At 47.2% G+C, this 26,357-nt stretch overlaps 1 protein-coding gene across 1 annotated transcript in view; it reads right to left on the reverse strand.

The window, feature by feature from the left end:
- The window catches only part of Cad87A (cadherin 87A), a 92,386-nt gene that overhangs the window by 24,452 nt on the left and 41,577 nt on the right, over positions 1-26,357 (reverse strand). The window contains exons 21-38 of the mRNA XM_075697449.1: positions 26,107-26,233; positions 25,537-25,685; positions 24,901-25,033; positions 24,551-24,766; positions 24,293-24,450; positions 20,625-20,774; positions 20,335-20,457; positions 19,983-20,169; positions 15,237-15,457; positions 14,148-14,345; positions 12,756-12,869; positions 12,552-12,672; positions 12,002-12,141; positions 11,791-11,923; positions 10,656-10,948; positions 7,473-7,561; positions 7,284-7,370; positions 6,848-6,980 (exon numbers count right to left, since the gene is read on the reverse strand). Of these exons, the coding sequence (XP_075553564.1) occupies positions 6,848-6,980; positions 7,284-7,370; positions 7,473-7,561; positions 10,656-10,948; positions 11,791-11,923; positions 12,002-12,141; positions 12,552-12,672; positions 12,756-12,869; positions 14,148-14,345; positions 15,237-15,457; positions 19,983-20,169; positions 20,335-20,457; positions 20,625-20,774; positions 24,293-24,450; positions 24,551-24,766; positions 24,901-25,033; positions 25,537-25,685; positions 26,107-26,233 (2,772 nt within the window). The remainder of the gene's footprint in view (positions 1-6,847; positions 6,981-7,283; positions 7,371-7,472; positions 7,562-10,655; positions 10,949-11,790; positions 11,924-12,001; positions 12,142-12,551; positions 12,673-12,755; positions 12,870-14,147; positions 14,346-15,236; positions 15,458-19,982; positions 20,170-20,334; positions 20,458-20,624; positions 20,775-24,292; positions 24,451-24,550; positions 24,767-24,900; positions 25,034-25,536; positions 25,686-26,106; positions 26,234-26,357) is intronic.

The raw sequence follows: 26,357 nt of genomic DNA on the forward strand, positions 1-26,357 counted from the left end.
CTTGTGGTTCAGCCTCCGTCTTCGGGTGTCGATTACGCAGCACCTTTCACCACAACTGTTACGAGGAGTTGCGAAGAAATGGTTTTATTTACAGGAGAATTGGACGATGATGGTAGCGTGATCTCTAACTCCTCGTTTTCTTCGTCCTCTCTTTCTTCTCTTCTTGTCCGTGCCTTTCGTGTCTGTTACAATGTGTTGCGAGAACTGAAAAACAGTCGCTTCCTGATTTCTTCATTCAGTAACCTGCCGCGTGCATCGGCGTTGTGATGCCCTTTCGTCGATACGTGGTGCCGGCCCGTACTGACACAACGACATGACCCGAAATGTAGTATCCTTATGCCATTTCTTAAAAAGATCACTATTTGTGTAAATCAGCGTTTTTGGTTGAAACCAAGAAAAAAATATTCAACGGTAGGTATCATTTTTGTCCGGCATTTGAGTTCTAGCTGAAAAGAGTCGGTGAAAGCAAATTTACAATAAAGCTAAGGCGACCCACAATCTGCACACAGCCGCAAGCCTACATGCGCTCCACTGAGAATAACCTGCCAAAGTTAAGGTCATGTGTCAGCTGGCCGCTCAAGCAATCTTTACTTTTTTTTCGTTTCTGCATCCATTCTGCCTGCGTCTGCGGCAAAAACGTGAAGTGGGATGGTGGTGGTGGTGGTGGTGAATTGTAGCAGCAGGCGGGTTTAGCCTGGCGAACAAGTCCGGCAATTGCTCCAGGCAGATAGATAAACAGAAATTGGTGGAGGCAGGTGGTAGCGTAATGGTTAGCGTGCCCATTTCCCAAATGCAAGATGGAGCATTTGGGAGATGGGCTCGAATCTCGGTGGTTTGTTTGTGAAGACAGCTTTCTGTGGTCTCTGGTGACTGCGAAGCTCAGAATGAGGCGGCATCCTGACGACAACGGTCGCCGTCAACGTAACAGAATAAGCGGGCGTGCAAGGTCACGTCTAAAGCCGAAAGCACATTCGGAGGAAATACACTATACTCTTGCCGACAAAAAAAAAAAACGTGATGAGTAACGAGCGGTGTTGTTGAGCGAGGCTGTAGACGGATAATGTCACCATAGACAGGACAACGCTCCCATCCTGGTGCTCAGCGGAAATATACGTCGACAGTGTGTCAATTAGCGTGTAATTGATACTTCATTAAGGTCTTTGCGTGTTTGTGTTGTGTCTAGCAGGAGCTAGTAGCGTAAGAGATGACACTGGAGAGAAGGCGGCGAGCGAAGTCCGCGAAAAGTAATTGAGGATAGCCATATAGAACGTCGACGCCATGTTGAATAAAGCCTGCGACTTCAGTTGCTCAGCCGCCAGAAAGGCTTGTGTCGTAGCATACCGCTGGGCGTATTTGGTAACCACAGCGATAAACACACATTTTGAGGAAGTAAACAGAGCAAAGGGACGTAGTGAGTTGGCCGCCCTTTTCGAGCTCTGGCATAGTTTGAAAAATGAATGTGGGGAAGTATGACGCACAAAGTAGTATATGTCAACCCAAACAAATCAGCGTGGTCATACTTGCGCGACACGCCATGGTGGCCTGCCACCAATACATCATGAACTTGCAGTGATGAGAGTTTTCATTGCGTACTTGAGAATAAAAACGAGCACGTCAGAGACGTTTGAGGGACATTTCTAGGGTACAAGAGCACAACCCCCCCCCCCCCAAAAAAAAAAAAAATCACGAATATGGGCGTCGTAAGATCGAGCACTTCGGCGCTTGTTGATCTTCTTTAGGATCACGTCAGCATTTCATTCAGCGTTTCTTTCTGAGAAAAAGAGTTGAAGGCGCCCGTTTATTTGCATCACAATGGCAGGCGTAACCAGGCAAACATTGACAGCATTTCATTAGAGAGTGCCTGCGTACTCTGTGGAGATTACGCATGACAATGACATCAAACGCAGAAAGCTTTGCTTACATCGATTCGCACATACATAGGATTCGCATAATTTTTCACTCATTGAATACAGTGCATTCTACGGTGTCATTCTTCGACAAAACAGATGGTACCGATTTTCGCGTAATGAGGATTGGAACAAATTGTCTCACCTTCCGGCTGTCACCTTTCTCCTACTGCCAACATTCCTTCCCCTCCGTAGTTGCTTAGCTTTTATTGGGTTCGGTTGCTAATCACGAGGTCTCGAGATCGAATCCCAACCACGGCAGCGGTATTTCAATGGGTGTGAAATGCGAAAACCCGCGTACTTAGGGCTAGGCACACGTTAAAAAATCCCAAGTGGTCTAAATTATTCTCGAATCCTCCACTACGGTGTGCCTCCTAATGAAATCGTGGTTTTGGCAAGTAAAACCTCATAATGTGTTATGTAACATTCGTTAAGGATGTCCTGGGCAGTCGCACAACTCTTGAGTACAATTAAGCGTCAGGAGTTGTGCGCGAGGTCTTTGAGTATGTGGATAGCCTTTATGGCGTTCGATAGCTGCTAGTCTACATTGCGGCTATATAATAAAGGCGGAACGGCAACATGGTAGAGAATGGGGAGAACACACAAATCCCGCATATATTACTGCACAATAATTTTAAATATCGTTCTTGCTTCACGCACGTGGACAACCGCCATAGGAGACTACTTTGGAAACTAACTGCAAGTACTGTATATGTCGTACCCAATGGTGTACCTGGCCTGGTGGCCAGTAAATGGAGACGTAATATTGCGAACAGCTTCGGCTATAGCGTGCTAACGGACAACGACACAAACTGAAGTGACTAGTGCAAGAGTGGACAGGGAACACTAAAGACGCTACAAGGACAAGCGCCCAGTTGGATGTTTGCGCGCTTATCCTTGTCGCCTCTAGTGTCCCGTGTCCACTCTTGCGCTAGTCACTTTAGCATGGAATACCAACTAGCCCGGTCTCACAGCCTGAGACGACACAGGGACAGTTTGCTCAACTCTTGTATCGTGACTTTTGTGTTAAGGTGAAAAACCAACTTATCCATGCATATGTCTTAAGGCTTAAGCACATCTAGATTTGCAGCTGCGGCGGTGGCCCATGTGTGCGCATTGCAATGTCGCTAGTGAAATAATTTTGTGCACCTTAACGAATTCGATAGTGGAAAATCAAAATCCGTCCACGACGGCGTCTCTAGTAGGCGCTGTGCGATGTTCGGACGTTAACAATGTATGCCGACTGAAGAAAGGCTGCCCCGAAGTACTTCTGACGATTAGGCTAGCTTCTTTACTCCGTAGAATGAAAAAAAGAAAAGAAAAAAAAAAGAAAAAAAAAGAACCGCATCAAAAGCCCAGAATCAACCATTGCTCGTCGCGACTAAACGCTCTTAGGATGACGAGTAATTTCTAGGCGACGAGCGAATACGCTTGATCAAGAACACTGATAACACCGGCGGGACAAGCATTGTGGCGAAGTTCAATGCGCAGGGATAGCTTTTATTTTTTTTTATTTTGTTTGGTTGACGTCATCACGCGTCACCGCGGGAAGTTTGAAAAGTTTAAGGTTAGTACGCCACGTGGTGGCACTCACGCGAACTAAACCCTCATGTCCAGAAAAGCTGGATACGCAAGCGCAAGATGTCGATCGATGGGACAGGCGAACGATCGGACATGAGGAACGGATGATGAATGAATTGGGGGCTTTTACGTGCCAAAACCACGATTTGATTACGAGGCAGGCTATAGAGGGGGACTCCGGATTAATTTTGACCACCAGGGGATCTTTAACGTGCCCCCAATGCACGGGACCATGGGCGTTATTGCATTTCGCCCCCATCGAAATGCAGCCGCCGTGGCCGGGATTTGATCCTGCGACCTGGTGCTTAGCAGCGCAACACTATGTCCGCTAAGCCACCGCTGCGTGTGGGGACGTGAGGATCTGCCGCGTTTATCGTTTTCTTTCAGCCCGACCAAAAGTATAAGCTGTTACTTTCTCCGGCAAGTTGGGATGCGGTAAATAATTGTTGTCATTGCCGTTGTTTCAGATGCACGAGCAGCAGTTCTGTTGCCATTTTCTCTACCAGAGTTCTTTGCTGTTCATTTTCTCCCTTCACTACCGGACAAGAAGGCAAACGTGTAATAATAATAAATTAAAAGTGTCTTTCCCACTACGCGCATTTCCATATTTATTAATAGGGGAACACGATATGTTCGATGCTCTCTACAGTTACGCCCTACTTCCAGTGTGCCGGCCATCGTCACACTGACGGTGAAGTATATGTCGTGATCCGGATTGCATAATGAAGCGAAGAAGGCCTACTTTAACGACATCTATTTCGAGGTAACTTCGCTATTAAATATTTTTGAAAGACGATTACGCGCTAGGATTATTTGTGCCTCCATCTGCACGATACCACTATAAGCACCAAAGGCTGTAATATTAAATTACACATTTAACACTAGTTGGCCAACTATCCATGAATTTCCTTCTACGCTAGCCAATCAAATATCGCTACTACAAACCACACTATAACGAATTTCTAAAATTTACGAATATTTTAAAAATCCCCGCCAAATTGCCTATATTTTCAATGTAAAAATATTTCAGAACTACGAATTTCTATACAGCGCATATTTCAGAAAAACGCACGTAGTTTATTTCCCCTTTATAACAGAGGAACATCAGTATTACGAATTCGGCTAAAAGTAACAGCGCCGCAACTCTCGCGTGAAACAGAAACCGCGAGTGCAGTAGCTGTCACCATCACCATGTCGCAGTAGCTATCATCATCACCATGTCGAGTGCCAACTGCTTCACCACAAACGTCACCAAGAATTTCACGACAACGGTTTGGTGATGTTCGCGCGAGATCCAACGATGTGTGCAGCTAGCGGGTACCAAGAAGAAGCGAAAGCAGTTTTCGCTGCAGGACAAATTGGGCGTATTGCAGGAAATCGACTCGGGGAAAAAGCAAAAATAGACATGCACAGACAGCGTGGCATTGCCCCATCGACAGTCGCGACCATTTTGAAAGACCGAGACAAGATTGTCAAGCTTCAACGGGAATCACAACTCGCTTCTACGTCGAAACGGCTGCGACTGGGAAACTTTCAAAATGTGGACCAAGCTGTACTCACGTGGTTCAAAGATGCCACACTACAAAACGTTCCCGTTTCTGGCTCAATGCTCTCAAGAAAAAGCCCGCGAATTTGCCGATGCACTTGAAATAGCTGGGTACGACCCTAGTGCGGGTCGGATTTTCGTTTCCGCCAAAGCAGCGGAATAACTTTGCAGGTACTGTCGGGTGAGGAAAAGGCTGCTGACAGAGAAGGCGTGGATTCCTGGCGCAATGATCGTTTTCTAGAGGTGGCTGAATCGTACTCTGAAGACGATATTTTCAGCGCGGATGCGACCGCATGTTTTTATCAGCTCCTGCCAGACCAGGCGGTGCACTTCAAAGGGTAGCAGTGCAAAAGAGGGAAGAAGTCGCATCTTCGCGTGGCGGTCCTGCTCTACTGGAATGCAACAGGCACGAAGAAAATTAAACCGCTCATCAGCGGCAAGTACACGAAGCCTCGCTGCATGAAAAACGTCATGTCGTTACCGTACGACTACTGCGCCAACAAACGGGTCTGGATGACCAGAGAACTCTTTTCCGAGTGGCTCATCAAACTCGACGACCAAATGAGGAGGGATGACCGAAGAATTCTACTGGTTGTCGACAACTGCATGCTCTGCTCACATTGTGAATGTTCGCTTGACGCACGTTCGCTTGGAGTTTCTGCCGGCAAACAACACGTCATTGCTGCAATCCGTAGACTAGGGCATTATAAAAAGTGTGAAAGCAGAATTTCGTAAGCGCATTGTGCAGCGGTTGATTATCAACCTCCGCCTAAAGCAGGCGACTGCAATCAATATTCGTCATGCAGCGTAAATGCTCAGAGGAGCTTGGTGGAACTTGAAGGCATCCACCGTTAGCAACTGCTGGCGAAAAGCAGGGCTTGTCAAAGTGCCTGGGCAGCTTGAAGATGACCTGGAGGTGACTGACAACAACCCAGGAGACCTGTGGGCAGAGGTTGCGGAATTGCTGCCCACCGTCTCTTCCTTCGACGACTATAGGGAGAGCGACAGTGCAGCACTAACGGCGGCGGACCTGTCAACCGAAGAGATTGATAACTGCGTTCACGACGTCTCCAGTGACGATGACGACCCGAAGGAAGACGACTATGGGTCACCTAACACAGAAGATGAGATCGTGTCGAACATTGATGTTTTAGTGCATGTGAACAATGTCTGCTCTTTCATCGCTCGGCTTAATGATTTACCCATTGCGGTATTGCGCAAAGTGGAAGACGTAGACCCATTCCCAATCGGTCGTGTGTGCTGCATGCGCCAGAAGAAAATCACTGATTTCTTCAAATAAAGCAGCTTTGAAGTGAGTGAAGCATTTTTATTGGAGAGTATGCGTGTCTGCACATTCGTCTACTGCCAAGGTACGTCATTTTCATTCCTAGGTTTGTCCACTGGCTTAAAACCGCAAGTTTTTCATTGCAACAATATTTCAATATAACGAACGATTTGCGGCGGTCCCGCGTGATTCGTTATATCGAGATTTGACTGTATAACGCTTCATGAGGGCGGGCACTGCCTTATCATGACGGCGAACAAGACGAACGCAAAGGCGCTCCGCTAAAGTTTGTCATATCTTACCGACGAAAACCTTTGTAAATCCGTCCCCGGATCACTTTTTGCAAATTCCTTTCTTTTCAGTCGCTGTCTTTCCGACCAAATAATCCAGATAAGGATACGGCATACGCGTGTTATATTACTTAAAATAAATGTTTATTACTTAGTGAAACCAGCTGGTATAAGACGCAGTCTATGCCAACTGCAATGTGCACCGGTGCAAAGAAGAAAAAGAAAGGCATTTACTCACAAGAACGTTGTGAATTTGCAACTCTGGGTTTTGGAACCGGACGAGCTTGATGTTGGAGTCAACTGCGTCTAGAACTTCTGGTGTGTGAATAACACGGTCGTTTTTGTCAAGAACGTGAATGTGCAAGTCAGTCCTGCAGCAGGAAACACGCATAAATTAACATCGCGTAACAAACACTGTGAAGTAATTTTATTATTTACTTGCTTGGTTATTGCTAATGGTCAACCTAGTGAAACGGGAGGAAAACAAAAATGGACGCTGGCACCTTCCTTCATTTAAGCTCAAGCGGTACTATCTTGTTTCAACAGCACAAAGACAGCAACTTACGCATAAGAATTCTATTTTCTTGTTTACTTTCGTGGTTGGATGAATTAATACAGCTGGGGGGATCAGAATAGGTGCTAGTACTTAATAAGTGTATTTTTGGAGTACTCACCAAGACTTCACGAGCTTTCCCTTGTCATTCACGTGGTATTTCAGCTTGTCAATCACCACAGTTCCTCCAGTGGCGTTCGAAAGGACACTGGAAATAACGGAAAAGCAGGAGGAGAGTATAGCCTAAATATTTGCTTTACACCAGATCCAAATATGAAGAGCCACCGCTGGTTCAGTAAAATGCTCTTACGCTACGACACTTCTTTGGTCCCTGTACACTTCTTCCGGAGGCTGGGCGATTATTACTCGCACTAGTTGTTCGGGCTCGTAGATCCAGACCTTCGGGAAAAAGTTCAGAGAGATTAGGCGCTGTACAGTTACGCTGTGACGCGTAGAATAAAAAAAATGACGTAAAAAACAAATTACAGGTATGAGCAGTGAATTCTGTTACGGCTCGTGGTTCTGGGACGCAATACCAGCAGAACCTTAATGCTCTCTGAAATTCGTCGGCTTGCTGCGTTTTTCTTCGGCCTATCTAGACTGCATGAGTATATAGTACTTTATAGTACAACGCATGCCCAGCAATGAGTGGCATGTTGAATAGCTGTACTGTGTGTAGTTTCTTAGAACAAACAAGTGTTTGGGGGGTCTTTCTAGTTGGTGAACAAACAAATATGCACAGTGTATGTTACGCTCGAAAATGACAAATGTTCTGCGTATGCTTGTGTGTGCACGGAGAGGGGTGCAGTGAATGTGACGAAAGCTGACAAGAAAAAATGGAAGAAAAAGAAAGGAAAGAAGGAAGAAACACGGGCATCGCCAATGCCTTCATTTTGTGTTTGTGCGCTGCAAATGCGCCATGCAGGCTAGGTCACATATCAGCAGCGCTCAATGCACGGGGAAATGGGCACGAGATGACAAGACGTGCGCTGGAGATGTGTTCATTGTCTAGTCCATTTAGCGCAGCTGATATGCAATATGTTCCACCATCCCGGTAACCAACTGGCCCATCTTTCAGCAGTGCAAGTTCCAACCGCCTTATGGAGCTGCGTTGCTATAGCAATGCTAGGGAACTGTGAGTTTATTGAAAGCCATGAAATGAAGCCAGTGCGTAACAATGAGTGCTTTCAGATTGTGGGGGCGCTCGACTCTCTTGCGCCCCCTTATGTTGTTTTCCCTGCATGGCTCGCCTCTCCTGTAATCCGGCTTGCTCGCTTAGCTAAGCGCTGCCGGTGGTCGGCGTAGTTGCAGAATAGCACGACAGATGGCCCGAGTGTTGCACTTCTAACGACACCTAACGGCGGTGTTACTCGGGCACAAAAGGGAGTAGCCGCTTCCTCTTTGGCTTGGGATCGGCGAGCTGCGCGGACGTCTCGCGCGTGCGCCGACAGGCTTCGCGGGACCGTCCCAAAAAAGGCTTCGGAGTGGGGCGCCGGGATGGACGAACTCGATAGTTCGAACGCGACACCGTTCGCGTGACAGTACACGCGAACGATTAGGCTTTGGTGTCCAGCATGGGGGGCGAACATATTAGTTCGCTATCCTGTTGCGGTGAGTCCAACTTCCCCGATTCGTCAGCGCTCATCGGCATATGGTCCAGCTAGCTGGCATATTGGTGTAGGGGAGGTGCAATAAGTGCCCTTGTGATTGTTTTCACTACTTCGTTGTCGTTCCTTTGTCCCAAGGGCACGTTTGGAGACTCCAGAAGATCCCCACGTAAACGTGCTCCTCGCACTCTGCTGAGCACTTTCGTCTCACCTCCTGCATAAAGATGCTGGACAGAGTTATGGGTTCCTATTTGAGTACGTCTCGAAAAAAAAAAAATTCTGCAACAGCTGCAAATGCGCGATCAAAAGCTACACATGACAGCTTATTTCATGCGGATGGCCTTGAGTTCATGAAGAAGTCGGGCTTTGCAGCGCTTGCATGCCGCGGTGCATTGACACGATTTTTCAATACTGATTGTCAGAAAACACCGAACTTTGAATTTGTCAGTCTTCAACGTCCGTGGATCTTTCAGTATAAGTTCTAAGACTCGGGCCAGTCTTAAACGTTTCTTTATTTTTTTGTCACGTTTGCAATAATTATTATGAAATGACTGTTGCTTAATTGTATGCCGCGTCGTTGTGAGGTTCGTGGAGAACGTCTACGGCGCGGATGTTTGCGGTTTCACGCTTCCCGGCTAAAATGAATTAAAATAAATGGCAGTTTTGCTTGAAGAACAACGCATTGACAGTGATAGCTAGGTGTAGCGCTGCGCTCGACCTCTTCGGACGGCGTTCTAACTATATGCGGTTGCGACATGTTGGCGCAACTCAGCACGCAAGGCAATTATACTGTTTGCCAGAAGGAACAGCGCCCTCGCAGCTACCAGGCGTTTCACAACGCTAGCCGCCAGTCGCGTTGCAGGCGTCGCGCCTTGATGGTGCACTTTCTCGTCAACTTTAGTCGGTACCCAGTGAACTTTCAGACAACGTTAGCCTGTTGTTTACGGTCCATTCCGCTCTGACCAATGCATACGAAGCAGCTCAGCGGGAACACTAGTGTGTTTATAGCATGCCTGCGCACAACTCTCATGCCAGTAGCGCAAGGCAGAACGCTGGCTTGGTTCCACCGCCGAGACGATTGAGCGGAGCGTCGACGGTGCGTCCACTTCGCGTTTTGCAGTTTTGCGGCCAAATGCACTCCGCGTCTCTGGAGGCCCTCTAACCCTCAACGCTCGAGCAGACCGTACGTCGACGATGGCGGGACAGCACAACGACGCCAACGGCGACGGCGCGAACGCACCTAGAGCCTCCGTATAATTGCTATCGCAATAAAAAAAAGAAGCAGAGAGAAAAAAAAAACATGGACAGCAGATCCAGCGAACGCCCTGTGAGACCTTGGCTTGTGCTACAGAGCGTGCATTGCCTAGGCTGCCTCGATAGCAGAGACGTGGTGCTATTGAGGCACCCTCTCCACGTAGACAGTGCATGGTCGCCCGGCTAGGTATAATGATAAATTTGTGCCAGTCGGCGGCATCAAAGAGGGCCCCTTTCGCGTCAGTTACACAACGCATCCCAATGTATATTGGAGGCCTGAGGCTCATATTCCTACGAAGGGCGGTATTCTGAAACAATAATTTCCGGCGCAACTTTCTTCATTGTAGTGTGAACGTCACATTTAACGTTACGTCGCTTTTGTTGCCATACTGTCATGCAGGCACTCCCCCCAATCTTTTAGTTTTTCTTTAAGCTATATATACCTTCCCGAATGTACCTGTCCGGAAGCTCCTTTCGTGACTCGTCACATGCGCTTCCTACTAATCTAGGCAATCGAAGAAGGCTACACGCTATACTCAAGGAACATATTGTTCCAGAATACACAAAATGCGGAATCAGCCTCTGTGCAGTGCGGAGAGCGTATTCCGTGCTATCCGCAGATGCGCGCTCACCTTCAGCGTGGTGCGGGCAGCACGGTGCGGAGGCGCCGTCTCCTTGGCCTCGAGGGCGACGGTGAAGCGCGCCTGGCTGTACTGGGCCATGGGGTGTGTAGCGCACACACGACCGTCAGCCGATACGTTGAACGATGCTGGTATGGGCCGGATGCCTCCCGTCGAACCCGGCAGGAAAAGCGTCACGTGCTCGATGCGATATGCGATGGCCGCGCCGTCCGACGGCTCTTCGTCTGGGTCCCGTGCCCGCACGGTGAATACCGTGTCCCCTTCCACGGCGGTGAAGCGCAGCCCTGCAACGGAGTGTTACCACGTCTCTGACATGCTGCTTCTCTTTCCTTGCGCCCAACCGACGCATTGGCACGGCGAAAGAGTGGTTTCTACGAAAGCTCAGTCATAGTTGCAGGGAAAAATGAAGTGGGAGAACCGCGAAGTATACCTCGAGGCCATTCAATGGTCCCCATTGAGGAGCTCATGACCTCTGCCTCAAAGCGTGACCTCTTAAAGCAGTGTTGAGAGCGCAGGAACTGATTATTCAAGCAGTTAAAAGCACTCAGCATCGTGCAGCAATCCTATAGGGCCGAATTCACAAAGCTTTTCGTTCGTAAGTGATTTTTCCCATTGCCAAGCCGACTTCGCTAATAATAGGTTCGACATTACATTTGGCTGGCATCTGCATATACGGATATTTCCAGCGTAAGAACGTGCTCTGAATACGGGCCCTGGTTTTTCTTTGAAAAAGGCTTTTGCGCTTATTATGTAAGCTCAGCGCATGAATTGTGTCCCTTTAAGCCACGCGTGAACGGGTTTCCCGATATTGCTGCTTTTCAATTTATACATTGCCATCGTTGTCAAAATTTCAGACGCGTTTTACGTCATTCTCACACAATTTGCAGGTCAAGTGCCGAACAATACCTCTAGTCGTTGCGTCCGTTGTGCCATAAAGCACAACAGACACACCGGGTATGTTGCATCCGCTGTGCATGATTGAAGAAGTCTCGTCGTAATAACGCGAAAAAAAAATGTGCGCAGGGAGGCGCATGTGTACGTAGGGTTGTCTAGTTAGCACGAAATGTGCTTTTTCGTTAGCTCAGGGGATACCCGAGTGAGAAGCAGTTCTACATTTTCACTTTACCTGCGTAGTACGGGGCGTTTATAAAAACGGGCGCGTTATCGTTCACATCGTCAACGTGAACATTGACGAGGGCCACTGTTCTGTCCGACTCGCTGTAGCTGCGGATGCTCGGCGGGAGGCCATCGGCTTGCCTCTGTAATAGAAGAAGGGCGTGTCAGGCAAACGTGTGCGCCCTGCTACCCAGTTTCAGTGCTACACGACATGCTCTTACCGCGTATACTAGGTAATCGGGGTTGCTGGAAGCTTTCACCACCAGTTCGAACAGGTCTTTCGATTCTCGGTCAAATGAAGCATTTGAGTAGATGATTCCCTGCATCTTGTCGATCGTGAACTGCATGTCCCAATTGCCATCTGCGTAAAACGCAAGTAACACCATTATTGAGAAACTGGGGCTAGGATGTCGCACACATAGCAATATACGAAAAGGAATTCGTGTTCAGCAAAAATACGCATTTTCACTCTACGAAGATGCGCATCGTTTTGGGCGAAGACTGTGGATACGAGGGACGCCCATGTGTTTTGTTCCTCTCTTTTTTCTGAAGCTGCTGATACACTGTACGTTTACCTCCGCTCCTATGACCTTTTGTGAAGTCTGTTGCAACTTACAAAATTCACTAGGAACTCCGCCTTGTGACGACCTGCTTTGGTTATGACGCGCTTACACGTGCGTAAAGGGCTTTTTTTTCACTATAAGCCGCAAGTCGCGAAGCAAATGGCAAATAACTGCTTTGAGAAAAACAACTACTCCGCAGGAGCCTCACCGATAATGTAATAGTAGACCATAGCATTCTCGCCGACGTCTTGGTCAATAGCTGTTACCCTTCCAACGGGGAAACCGCGGTTTAAGTTCTCCTTGATGTGAAATACGTAAGGTGTCGTAGACTGTAAAGAAAAAAAGAAACGGGAGCAGGTCAGCAAACCTTGGAACGAGCGATAGAGACAGTTGTTTGCGAGACAAACGTTACCCGGGTGCGAGGGAACAGAGGTGCATTGTCGTCAATATCCTTCAAGACGACGGTTAGGAAACGCAGCGTTTCAAATGGGGCAGGTGTGCCGTGGTCTTTGGCGACAAGCACCAACTGAAATGAGAAGAATTGACATCATAAGGGGCTTTAATGCAGAGTAGTTTCCGCCATAAATTCTGGCGCTTTACGATTTCCTGATGACAGGAAACTTTCAATGTTTAGTCAATATCTCATAACATTGTGAGATCACTTGAGGCTTCGACTACTTTGTTAGGTTGCTTTAGCTTTGCGTGTTCAGCAGAATTCTACTTCGCTGCGCTCCCGTGAGGTGGAATCTGCGCATACACAGTGACAGCTTCGAACGAGCTCACGGCAGTACCATAAAATGGGCCCTAGAGGGATTTATGCTGAAACACAATTTTTTTCTCTGGAAAGCAAAATGGAAAAAAATATGATCGTAATTTATCACAACTTCGATCAGGTATGGACTGTTCGCTCATACGAGCCTGTCAGAATCTATTTTATAGGCAGTGGGTACGGCTTTTTCTGACGCGCATAAATGTGTGTGCTCGCTTGCGTCTATAATCACTTTCGGCTAGTATTCGATTCCGAGTACCCGAACTAATTTATTCATGGCGTACCTCATAGGTCATATATCAGGGGCCTGATTAAAGTGCGTTGTGTGCACGAGTCGCGACACAGCGTTACACTGGGTGCGTATCATCTGGACACATGAACACGCCTCTCTCCATGGTAATGAACGCGCTAATGCGGTAGCCCGAGAGCTCGCTAACCGGGCGCCATTGGAAGAGCTGTCCAACCCAGACGACACACCGGCAGAAGCACTGAAGTACACTGAAACTCTACAATATTACAGAGATAGCAGGAGACACTTCCCTCCACCACCTAATTCCCTTAACCGAGAAGATGCCGTCGCGTGGCGACAGCTTCAAGCTAATTCATTTCCCTGCTTCTTTTTCTCTTCACCTCTTCCACCCCACACAATAGTCCTCATACTGTCCCTACTGTGGAGCAAAGCCCATAGTATATCATTGCACCTGGGAGTGCCCACACCCTCCGGGTTACTCCCCTATTTCTTCACCTTCACCTTCCTCCTGGCCGACTGCGCTGACCAGCTTAGACCCGCAAGATCAGCCACGGCTGATCCGGCGGGCACGCGGAGTGGCGCGAGCCAATGGGGCCCTGAACTAAGGACTCCACCCTACGAGGAAGTCACCTATCTCATTACAAATAAATGTTCTCTCTCCCTTTCTTTCTCCCGACTAAAAGATATGAAAGTCGAGTAAACAGCGAGAAACTTCTTTTGTTCATGCTTGCTTTTACTAAAGACTGTCACGGTTTGCCAAGTTGCAAACTTGGAGGCTTGCTCACCTCGTAGCGTGGCCTTAGCTCCCTGTCGAGGACGACTTTCGCCTGAATTTCTCCGGTGACTTCGTCGATGCGAAACTCGTCCATTTCGGCGACGTTCCTGTCTCCTACTTTAAAATAGTAGGAAATTCGGCCGTTGTCGCCCTGGTCCTTGTCCCTGGCTTCCACAGTCATTATGATCTGGTTAGAGTGGGTCTGATTCTGAAAGAGGCGGACAGGCAGGTGTAACTTGTGGGACGATCTCGTGGGGAGATTGAAACACGCTTCCGTCTTCTCAATTTCAGTTTTTATGTAGGAAAAGAAACGGCGGTAACGCACACCGCCAGACGTGCTCTGCGTTGTCAAGGCACTTTTCCACGTCATTTTTCTATATTATTTTCTTTTTTTTTCACTGAAGTGCATGATGAGCGCGTTGCGAATGGTCTGTCAGCGCCAGACGGCATTGCGAGTGGTTGGTATGAGGTTGTGTAGTAACATATTGTGAAAGAACAATTAAGATGCCGATACGGAAGAAATGACAAGTGGGCTAGTTGGTACAGATTCATTGTTCTTATTAGTGCTAATGAAGTGTTCGCGTATAGCAAATACACTGGACGAGTTCTAGAGTGCACTGGACAAGAGCTAGGTCATCACGTGTGATCACGCATGCTTTGCTCATTCACAAGGAAGGCCAGAACGGTGCAAGTAATCTATCCTTATATTTGATCAGAAGCTGATGTTTTCTTGAAGGAACTCGATGCGTTGTTCGCTTCCACGTGGTGCTTTCTGCCATGTACACATAGCGGTTGTTAGTGCATCTGTACTTTTTCTGTCGTCTCAGATTGGCGTATATAGACATATAGGCATACGACTGTTTGCTTTCTGAATAAGTTCTCAGTGTAGCGTTCGTTACGTATTTTGTCTTGTTCGTATTGCGTTCCGTCGCGCTACTAAGTTACAATCTCTACTCGGGGAAGGCGAGAGATGGAAATTCAGGACTATGATCAAAACGAGAACAAGGTAAAAGCTGGAGCCAACGTTTCGAAAAGTGGACTTGTCTATTTCAAGGCAACATATGCTTCTCTACAAATCTCTACACGGGCCATTTCTTACCTCCAAGACCTCGACCGTGGCGTTGGGAAGTGACGGCGTCACGAAATGCGGCTTGTCCAGGTTGATTTCGATTAGCCTGATGAGTACTATACAGTTGTCCGTGTTGGGCCCATTGCCTGCGCCGTCGCGCGCCTCGAGTCCGATGCGGTACTCCTTGCGGCTGCTCTCGAGCTTCTTCACGGGGTACACGATGCCGGTCTTCGGGTTGACAGCGAGGACGCCTGCAGAACCACCACACCTCAGTGATAACACACGTGTCCTTTGGCTAAGAAATTTGCCGCGAGAGCTGGCTGGCAGACTAAGTAACATGACAGTGAGGCTACTGTTCACTGGAGGCTACACGTGAGTTACTCTCCTCCAGAAATGAGTACATCACAATTTTTCACAACCAACCACTCCTCGGCATAGTGAAGAACCAGTACACACTAGAGCTTGTGGTGTCAGCTCTGACACTTGTAATGGTGTCCCTTCCTTAATTAAATAGCAAAATATTTAATTTAGGCGTCTTAGAACGGTACTCAGGGATGCACCAGGCTTGGATTAGCTGGAACAACTGCATCGTTGTAGCCGACTGCTTTTATGTATTCCTATTTTAAGCCATCCGAGACGCCAACGAGGACTCGTAAAAAGTATGCCTCGGCAGTCTTGCGTGATTTTGCTGAATCAAAATCCAAATTACAGTGAAGCAGAATTCTAGACAAGCAGGCAGCCGCGTCCACCTGGCGCGATTGTTTTATTGGCGCAGATGCATTTACAGTTCCCGTGAAACTCTTTCGCAACCCTCGGGCACCAAGCCAAAGCTGTATAGCGCCGGTAGCGTTGAACGCATTAGTGCTCATAATTAGTGCTTTAAAATTAACATTTTTAAACGTACCTTAGAACTTGGGAAGGTAAAAAAGAAACCACAGCAGGGCCTCCGGTGTAGTTACATGTACGAAGTTTGAAGCAGAAATGGTGAGCTGTTTGGTGAATGCAAAAAATTAATTCACTGCTTGAAGTAGAAGTTGATAGGACCCAAGATAATTTCAAAAAGTTATCTACGGCACCCCCAATAAACCTAAAATTACGACAATTTTTGAACATGTTTCGCGAACGTTTTATAATCGAATTTGATAACTTCCTACGGCGCCCCCAAATTACCTACATTTCTGAAAATTCTTCAGCATGTTGCTTCTTAAAATACATACACTTAATGAAAATCAAATTCCATCGTGATACGCCATATAATTCTAAACCGACACTCTGTTGAATCCGCCGGAATGCTCTAAAGTGAAATCAGCAGGATTTTGCTATTTTTCCACAACACGCCTAATTAATCCATCCTCTTCTAACCAGATTTGTACATAACAAATTACATTTGATTAATTATTCGTAATCAATTACATCTTTGGTAGTTTTGTAAGTGATCGATTACTTTGTTTATTCAGTAGCGCTCACTGTAATTCGCAATTGCTGGTGAAGAGAAACAACGTGTGAATAGCTGCAGAGGGTGCACTAAAAGAGCCAGGTCAGCTCGTTCTATTTATTGTATTCGTGTAATGTGAATAAAGGTTGGGAGGAAAGCAACGTAAAAGTAATCGATTAGGTTTTAGTAATTGCGCAATTACTTCCGTTGGGGGGGGGGAGTAATTGGTCACCGTAATCAATGACGTTTTTGAATGGAGTAATTGTAATTGTAATCGGTTATGTTTTTTTTTTCGTAATGTGTAAAAATCTGCTTCTAACTTTGCCCACGCATCGCCCTTAACATTCCCAACATACCCTCTAATTTGCAGTTCGCGGACGTCTGGAGCGGGCCCTCGTCACCTCATTCGTCGCAAAAACAGCTTCGCTTTTGGCAGACCACGCTTCTTCTTCAGTCGACAGCCTAGTGAAGAGCTTGGTATGACGCCCTGGGGCTTGTGCAATCAACTAAGATTTCACAAGCAACATCACAATCTAAACTAAGATTTCACAATCAACCGTTAAATTGAGAAACTAAATAACCGAAAATACTGAACAAATGGCACGTTATTTATGCATTAAAAATAGACAAGATAGGTGTCAAGAGAGGCGTGGATGATGTTGGGACACACAGTATATGGTTTGGTGCGCCATCCAGGAGCTTCGCAAAAAAAAAAATAATAGGAAAGGGCCGTAATATTATGAATCATTTCTCCAATAATAATCAGAGTTCGGCCTTGAAGACGAGACTATCTTTGCCCGACGTCACCTTGAGTTCCGCTGTCTGGACCACTTTGCTGGCATCCAGCTACACGCCAATCACCATTGCAAGATCACCATTGCACGAAGTCAAACTTCACAGACTCTCGGACACAGCCAAACCCCATCGTCAACACGTCGCGACTGCGGCGGTACATAATCTGTCCTCGCAGAGACTTGATCCTGCCGAGGCCTCTGTTCTTGAGCGACGCCTGAACTTCAATGTTGGTCCTGCCCTGGACGTGAGAAAAGTGGTTTGCACTGTGGAGCACGACGTCAGCCAAATTCATCAGTTCCACCGGGATGAGGCCCGCACCCGCTCCTCTCTCGGTTGCATCAGCGGAAATTTGCTTCACCCCTTTCTGCTGAGGAACACAGTGCTGTCAAGCATATTCGTGGCAACAGATCGTCATTCTCCCTGCTGACAAGGGGAATGCCACAGTTTTACTGGATATGGCCGTGTACAAAAGAAAAATGCTGGATTTGCGTGGCGACCAGGACACCTACGTGCGGCTCACCAGGGACCCTACCTTGAAGGTAGAGAAAGAAGTACAGAAACTTCTAGCGGAGGTGTTCCACTTTGTTGCTCCCGAGCACGAGTCCCTCTACTACTCGCTTCTTTGACATAATGGTGCGCCCCCTGCGCTTTATGGCTTACCGAAGATTCACAAACTGGATGTCCCTTTACGACCCATAGTGGACTTTACCCGTTCTCCCCTGTACAAGGTATCTGGCTTTGAGCAGAGAATTTTGTCCCCTCTCGTCGGAAAAGGCATAACGCATGTGTGCAACTCCACCGATTTCGTTGAAAAGGTTCGGGATCTGGTCCTCGACGACGACGAGGTGATGGTTTCGTTTGACGTTGTGTCTCTGTTAACTTCCATTCCCACTGACATGGCCGTGGAAGCTGTTCTGCTGCTCTAGACACCGATCCGCTCTACCGGAACGGTCGCCGTTTGATGCCCCCGACCTGAAGAGTTTCCTCTGTTTTTGCTTGGGCAACATCTACTTCTGTTTCGATAAGGCCACCTACAAGCAAGTCGACGGCACACCAACGGGTGCCTCTATCTCGGGAACTGCTGCGAACCTGGCAATGGAATGGCTTCTTTCATCCCATCACCAAGAATTTTTCTAAGCTACGTTGACGATTGTTTTTGCGTAATCAATAGGTGCTTTGGAAGGTTTCACCACACATCTAAAACAATCAAGCAGATTCCATTCAGTTCACGGTTGAGATGGAGACAGACTAGAAAGTGCCTTTTCTGGACGTATTAGTGAAAATAAGCAACGGTGCGCTTTCTTTCAACGTTTTCAGAAAGAGTACACACACTGGCTGGTACCTGAATTTTTTGTGTGTGTACCCTGACGCTCGCAAGGGGTCAGTAGTTGCCTCCCTGTTGGGCCGTGTGAGCCGCATTTGCACGAAACCTGAAGACTTAAATTCCGACGTGCAGACAACAAGATCTTTCGACGAGCGGTTACCCCCCTGCGTTCATGAATGCCGTGGAGCACCGTTCGTTCAACCCTTTCCAAGCTGTCAGTGCCCGTCCGAAGAAACGCGCTTCCATTCCTTACGTGCCCGGGATAAGCGAGACCTTATCACGCGTGCTGCGTAAATATAACGTTGAGGTGACTCACGTTCCTGTGCGCAAACTGAGGCACGCACTCGTTAGTAGGAAGGACAAGCTACCGAAGGAAGCCTTTCCTGGCGTTGTTTACAAGATCTCCTGTGCGGATTGCGATTGCCTCTACATAGGGGATACAGGCAACTTTAAACAGCGGCTGCGCCAACATCAAAACTATGTGGATAAGAGAAGAGTGGCTTCAAATGCTTTGGCAGAGCACGCAGCAACGACTACGCACAATACTGACTGGATGAAATCTAGTCTAATCGTCCAGGAAAGAATCTGAAAGTCACGTCTGTACCTGGAGTCTCTAAAGATACAATCTACAGAACACACGCTCAATCGAAACGAAGGAACCCTCCCCCCGTCTTACGCGCGGTGCTTGCACCACATGCTAAAACCTATTTAAGTATGCACTTCAACCGTTTTCGCCCCATTCGGAACAAGGCTTCCGTATGGAAGCCGAAACATCGTGTCCTTTAAATAAGTTTTGCTTGGTCGCTGTACGTCTTCCTTTGTCAACGTAGGGCTCAGTACGCCGCCCTGAGGGACGCCACAGTAGGTGTAATGTGTAGGAGTGTGGCCGCCCTCGGTGCTCACAAAGAATGATCGCATAGAGATTGATAAAACGAAATGTTTGTTTGTTTACTAGGGCATCATGCTGTTAGTTTAAATGTGCTGTCATGTTCACTCTGATTCCTGTATAGTCGTCGATGCCATCACTATTTCTTTAGTAGACTTTATTGTTTCGCTTTCCTGATTAGCAGGAATTGCTATTCCGAGTATAGCTGGAGTTACGCTGGTGAAAATAGTGCGCTAATCTTCTTCTGGCTTCACATAGCCCCAGCTATCAAGTTGTATAACTTCGTCTGGTTGTTGTTAGAAACTCAGCCGTTCGGCTTATCCCTTTGCCCCTTACCGTTTTCGTTCCCAGCAACGATAGAATATCGAATTTCGGCGTTGATTCCTTCATCCGCATCCGTTGCCGACACTTGAACAATGCTTTGTGCAGACTCCAGCGGGCTGTTAGCGACGAACGAAGCTTCGTAGGTCTTCTTTGTGAAAATAGGAGGACTGTCATTGTCATCGAGGAGAGTGATGTACACCTACGAGGGTGTGAGAAAGTGCGTTTAAAATTTTTTCCCCAGTAGAAAAATAAAACGAGATTTACGAACAACTTCAGAGTCACAGGGGCGAATATAGTTTCATTATAGTTGAAAAGCCCGCCTTTTTTCTTTGTTTTACCGCAGTAAAAAGACGAGTGTACTTACCGGAACAGAGACAGATCTCCTTGTTGTTATGTCGTGTCCCATGTCAGTGGCTACTACTTGCAGGGTGATCGCGGAAGTGATTTCTCTATCTAAGTTGGCCATTCCCGCCACACGTATATCTCCCTGAAAAATAAGATTGTTTTTAAAATAAGGCCGTTGGGGATAACAACAAAAAGCGTCTTCAAGCGTTTCACTGGCTATTTTAGATGGGAAGTTAGGAAGTTGATCTCATCCTAAAGTTCCGTTTTATTTCCGCGAATGTTTTGGTCTGCATTTCTTTTCGAACATACCTGCTTATTGACGTGGAAGTCCCCACTTTTTTCACCGAGAAGAGAGTAGGAAACGATCCCGAATTCTCCAGCATCGATGTCCTTCGCCTCAACTCTTGTCACAAATGTACCTTGAGGAGCGTTTTCCTGCACTGAAGCCTGGTAGGCTTTCTGTAAGGGAGAAATCGGTACAATGGGTATGAACACGAATTGAACCGTACGGTTTCATACGGTGGTTTCACGTAACGCTTCATACTGTGAGCGCCCATCCCTGTAATCCCAATCCGCCGGCTTAACGTGACCTGATGGCACCATATCAAGTAGTTTCAATTGTTCTCTCCTTTGGATGCAATCCATGGCATGCGGTCTGTATGACACTACGCACTGAAGCACACTGTGTACGTCTATATGTATACGCGCGCGCTCGTGTTTTGAGAGAGAAGAGAGAGAAAGACTTCAGATGGTGCCACTTGGGATACAGTTCGTCTGCAGTTTTCCCTTATGCGCGTCTTTCTTAACAGTCTATTGGCATCTCGCACGTTTCGGGAACATATGCGGATATCTGCATATGGGCTTCAGGAGTGGCACGTGTACAAGTTCGCGCACGACTTGAGAAGGCTTTAACGGCAATGTCAACATGTCTAAGAAGGCACGGCCTGGAGATTTCACCTGAGAAATGTGCACTAGTTGCTTTTACTCGCAAAGCAATGGCTCCGTACACTTTGCGGGTCAATGGCCAAATTGTACCAAACAGACGAACGTACCGATTTCTTGGCGTCATCGTCGATAAGGACTTGTCTTGGAACCCTCACGTCTCGTACATCACAAAGCGTCTTACCGCTATTGTGGACCTTCTCGCCTTTCTCGGCAGGAAGTCCTGGGGCGCTCCAGTATATCAATGTTGCAATTACATAGCGCACCATTTTTGTACTTCCTGCAGTACAGATTACCTGTACTAGGAAATACTTGCACATCAAATATTCGCAGATTTCAGAGTGTGAAAGCCCATAGCACACGGAACCCTCCGTGCCCCCCTTGGCCTCCCCCCAAAATACACCATCAATCACGACATTCGCCATTGCCAGATATTATCTTATTACAGTCTACATTGCTACAGATGTCCTGAGGGCAGACATCCGACACCTGACTCGGATTCCCTCACACTCTCTTGCTTGCTTGCCCCAACAAAGAGGCCACATTCAACATTTGCCAAAACTATTGCAAGACACCAGGGGCGTTATAGCGTACGGCTATTCTAACGTGTTTCTATTCCATTTCTGCCACTAGCCCTCCACGATAGGTCAAAAATATTTCGGGCCACCCCCTACTTCGCCAGTCTGTCACGCGACGTAACGAAAACAGCGAAAACTGCCCACCTGATATGACGTGTATGCGATGATTATGCGAGATTAAGCCGAAAAAAAAGAAAAATATGCTCTTAAGGATTCTACGCCCTTTTCGCCATGTGCCCTCTGCTATTGTTCAAAATTCTGCTGGTTGCACCTTCTTCGCCTGTCCGTCATGCGACGTCACAAAACCGCCAAAACTCACCATCTGAAAAGGATGTGCGGGCAGTAAAAAGGCATTATTACGCCCAACAAAACTTAAAATTTTTCGCGCTAGCCGGAGACTGCTCAGTTTTTAAAGGAATAAAAGAAGGCGGCCCACCGATTGCTCTGACACTGGCCATTCGAAGCTGCTGCGGAGAATGAAGTTCTCTGCGTGTAACAAAAGTATTTGGGTGACAGTATAACGTTGTCGAGCCATTTCAGCGCGCATGCGGCATCGCTCTGTCGACTATTCTTCGCTGAAGATGTGTTTTAGCGGTATTTTTAACCTTCCTGGAGGGGAGGGTGGGTTTGTACGCCGCCGCGATTTTCAATGAGCCACGCAAACTAATCAAGTGGAAGCGGACCAATCGCAGACGCCTGCATCGTCCTCGTCATCCGATCTACGTTCACTGCTCTAGCTTGGGATCTCCGAAACCCTTTCCATTTGTGCGCTCTCCTCATTTATTAGGTAATGATCAGCCAATTAGATAAGAAAAACCTGTCTAGGTAGGCAATGCTATTTGCTTTCAACGCAAACTAAAGCGACCTCATATAAACGCGGAGTGCGTTTGATTGGGCTGTTCAAACAAGGCTGCGGGTGACCGCTAAATGCTTGCATCGGCGGTTACATAAACTTGACGTCAGGAGATTTGAATAAGGTCAGAATGGAATAGTTTTACGTTATACGGCCCCAGCAGGACTCTCAATAGAGCTTTTCCATCCATCCATCCGTATACATACGGCCCCAGTCTTATTTGCCAACACAATTCACGCCTGGTACATGACTGCCAGCACCACTGGCCGGCCGCAACTATAATTGACAATTCCGGGTATCAACAGGAAAGCTGGAGCGCCGTTGCAGGCTTTAGAGCAAACTACCTTGTATACAACTTGCACAGAATCCGGCAACCTGTTTACTTCGATGATTCGGTAAAACTCAGCAGCTCTGCTGCTGCAGTCACCATCCCAACAAAACCTGAAGAAATCAAGTTGAAAACATCATGTGCGGCCGCATCGACGTGTGCAGAGCGTGCTAAACACAGGGCTACACTTGATTTCATTAATCAGGAGCCGCCGCAACGATGTAGAGTTTTCTGTGATTCCGAGGCCAGCCCTTCCAGTGCATACAAAACCCAATGCGCTACGGACTCAATGAACAACTGGCCTCAGAAATTCGACAGACCTGTCATCGCAGCCATGACAAGAGGCATCACATAATCTTTTAATGGCTTCTGGGTCACTGCAATATCAGCGGGGATGACCTCGCCGATGAAGCCGCCCGGTCTGCACATGAAAGTGGTTATGTGTTTTGATTCCGCTTTCTCGAACGGACGCCGTGGCTGGGCGGCGACTGACGCCACGTGAATGTACGTTGTCCCTGTGGGACTCGAACGTTTTCACAATGTGTCGTTTGCGTTCGTTATTTCTGGATATACAGATACATCTACAGCCTGAGTTACCACGATATGAACAGACCATGTTGTATCGTTTGTGGCTACTCGTCGCATTTGCAAACTCTTATGCTCTCCTTATCGGAATTGCCGACAGCTCCACGTGCGACACATGCAGCTGTGATGAGACGTTCACACACATTATCTGTGTCTGCCCGTGCTGTAGTATCGAGAGGCAAGTGATGTGCAGAGTGCTGGACCAATTGGACAATCGTCCACTATCTGAACTGAAAGCTGGGCCAGTGCTCCCAAAGAAACTCCGCGCAGAAGGCTTGATTCGCGCTATAAAGGTTCCTGCGGTCTGCGGGCCGAGTACCTGTTGACAAAACAGCGGCTCTGTGAACTAACTTCAACGGGAAATGACGCAAAAGGTACACTTTGCAACAGAGTTTCTTACAGTGGATGTAAGCTGCAGAATCTTGGGACTAATGGCCGTGTGCTTTCGCCAACAGAAGCTTGAGGAAGCTGAAAGCACGCTTCCGTGAGGAGCTTCGTCACATCCACAGCAGCGTGTACTTTTAGAGCGCGTGTTTAGGACGAGATTGTCATTTTCTCTTGTTCTGTTTCTTATGTGTTGGCTCTCGCTCATGGTGGAGAACATAAAACATGATTTAGGGCCAGAATTATAAGACGATATCAGCAAATAAATGCAGAAACAATAAACTAATAAAAATGAGTGCATGCGCACCTGAGAAAACGTGGGGTCGTTGTCATTTATGTTTGCAACAGTTGCCGTAACCAACGCGACCGCTGATAGCTGAGGAATGCCGGTGTCTCGCACCACAACGGAAAACTTCAATTCTTGCACTTGTTCGTAGTCGACTCTCTTGTGTATTGTGACCACACCTGAACGAAAATGAAATAAAGTAGCAGAAGACTCGCTATAAAAACAGTTCTGTTAGAGCAAATGGCGTGCCTTTTATATTTAGAAGAGCATACGCCTTACCGGAAAGCTTGTCAATGGCGAAGAAGGGATTTTCAGGTTCTATCGCGTAACTGGCAATGTTCGAGTCTGGGTCAGTGGCAACGAAAGATGCGACGACACTTCCTATGGGCTGCTCCTCCATGACACTTATGTGGAGCTCCGGATGGTCGGGGCTCCAAGGCGGCGGGAACGTCGGTGGAAAGTCATTGAGGTCCACTATGGTTATCACAAGGGTCCCTGAGGAGAGGAAAATAGAGTAGGTGTTGAGAAAATGCGAACACTACATTGCGAGGTCTCTCGTGTTAATGTTTACTTCAGTTCGCGCACTCTAGCTGCCTGTTAGGAACTGCTGAATGGAACTTGGTTCTTACCTAAGCCAGTCTGACGTGGCACTGCGCTGACGTCGGTCACCACGGTTGTTAGCATAACGACGGCCGCAGCTTCACGGTTGATCTGAGACGCCACTTTCACTTCTCCAGTGTCCTCATCCACATCGAAGAAAGCCTAGTGAGTACAGGAACAAGTATAACTCAATGACATAAACCTAAAAAGATTTCTCTTACCGTTATTCTGAAGACGAATGCTTTGGCTAGCTCTGCTCACTATTGTCTTTATTTTTATTATTATTATTATTATTATTATTATTATTATCATCATCATCAAGACGGAAAGGCGCTCTGGACCTAACAAAGAAGTAAGCTGCAGCATGACCGTGACCTAACTACTCACTGTTTTCATTTGCTCCGGGTTTTAACATGTTAACAAAACGTGCATATTTATATAGAGACACAGCAACCACGAACAGTATTTAGCGTATGCCATTTGATATGTTGGTTTTATTCTTGTTTGTGCTGTTCTGACTCTTTACCAAATACTTCATGTTGCGTAGTGCTTATGTGAAGGGAAGAAAGGCAAAGAAATGACAATTAAATGGAGATGTTTTAATACTGACGTCTCAAAGGAGTCGAATACGCGTATGAAACGAAGCAGACCAAAAAGATATTTACCTTGTACGCTTGAACCGACTCATTCACGCTTCTGCCGTCTTTTGCAATAGCCGTTACAGGTTCTGCAATGCCGTACTTCAAGAATTCCGGGGAACTGGCATCCGGATCTTTGGCAACAAGTTTGTAGAATCTGTAACCAACTGGCGCCCCTGCATAAGCAAAAGGTTAACTCATTTTCTGTCTCATTGACCTTAGTGGAGCCACAGTAACAACCTAAGGTGGTCGAAAAACGTGGAAAAGACATCCATTTTGTGAATGGCGCTGAGTATAGCACACGGTTCGGTACCCTTCAGTAATGTAGGGGCGTACTTGGTAGTGAAAACTAAGAAATGGAAAAGGGAAGGTCTAGTGGGGCAGGTTCACATATGTTGAACGTCACAGCAGTCACAAACAGTGTGACTGACATCCCTGATGTGCATTTTCGGGTATACTGCATTAAATGCAGCTCGCCAACCGTCTACGCGGACGAATAAGACCTACAAAGACATGCTTTATGTTAGTTGCTTTTCAACAAAGCAGTCTGTGCTAGGACTGGGATCGAAGTGACAATGTGCAGCCGTTATAACTTACCTTCAGACACTTGCGCCCTTTGCGTCGTCGGCTGAAAGTATGGCATCTTGTCGTTGCTGTTCAGAATGTTAACGCTGAGCGTAGTCGTTCCTGTCTTTTCCGGAACGCCACCGTCGATCCCAATAATCTGGTGACAAAGCAAAACAATAGAAAACGTAAAAAAAAACATAAGAACAGTTCAATCGTGAAGATGCAACTGATACTAAGATCAGGCAGCCGTTTGGGCTCCAGACTTGTAGTTATCGTTAATA

Source organism: Dermacentor variabilis, chromosome 1 (genome assembly GCF_050947875.1).
Source record: "Dermacentor variabilis isolate Ectoservices chromosome 1, ASM5094787v1, whole genome shotgun sequence".
In the NCBI taxonomy this organism is placed as follows: domain Eukaryota; kingdom Metazoa; phylum Arthropoda; class Arachnida; order Ixodida; family Ixodidae; genus Dermacentor; species Dermacentor variabilis.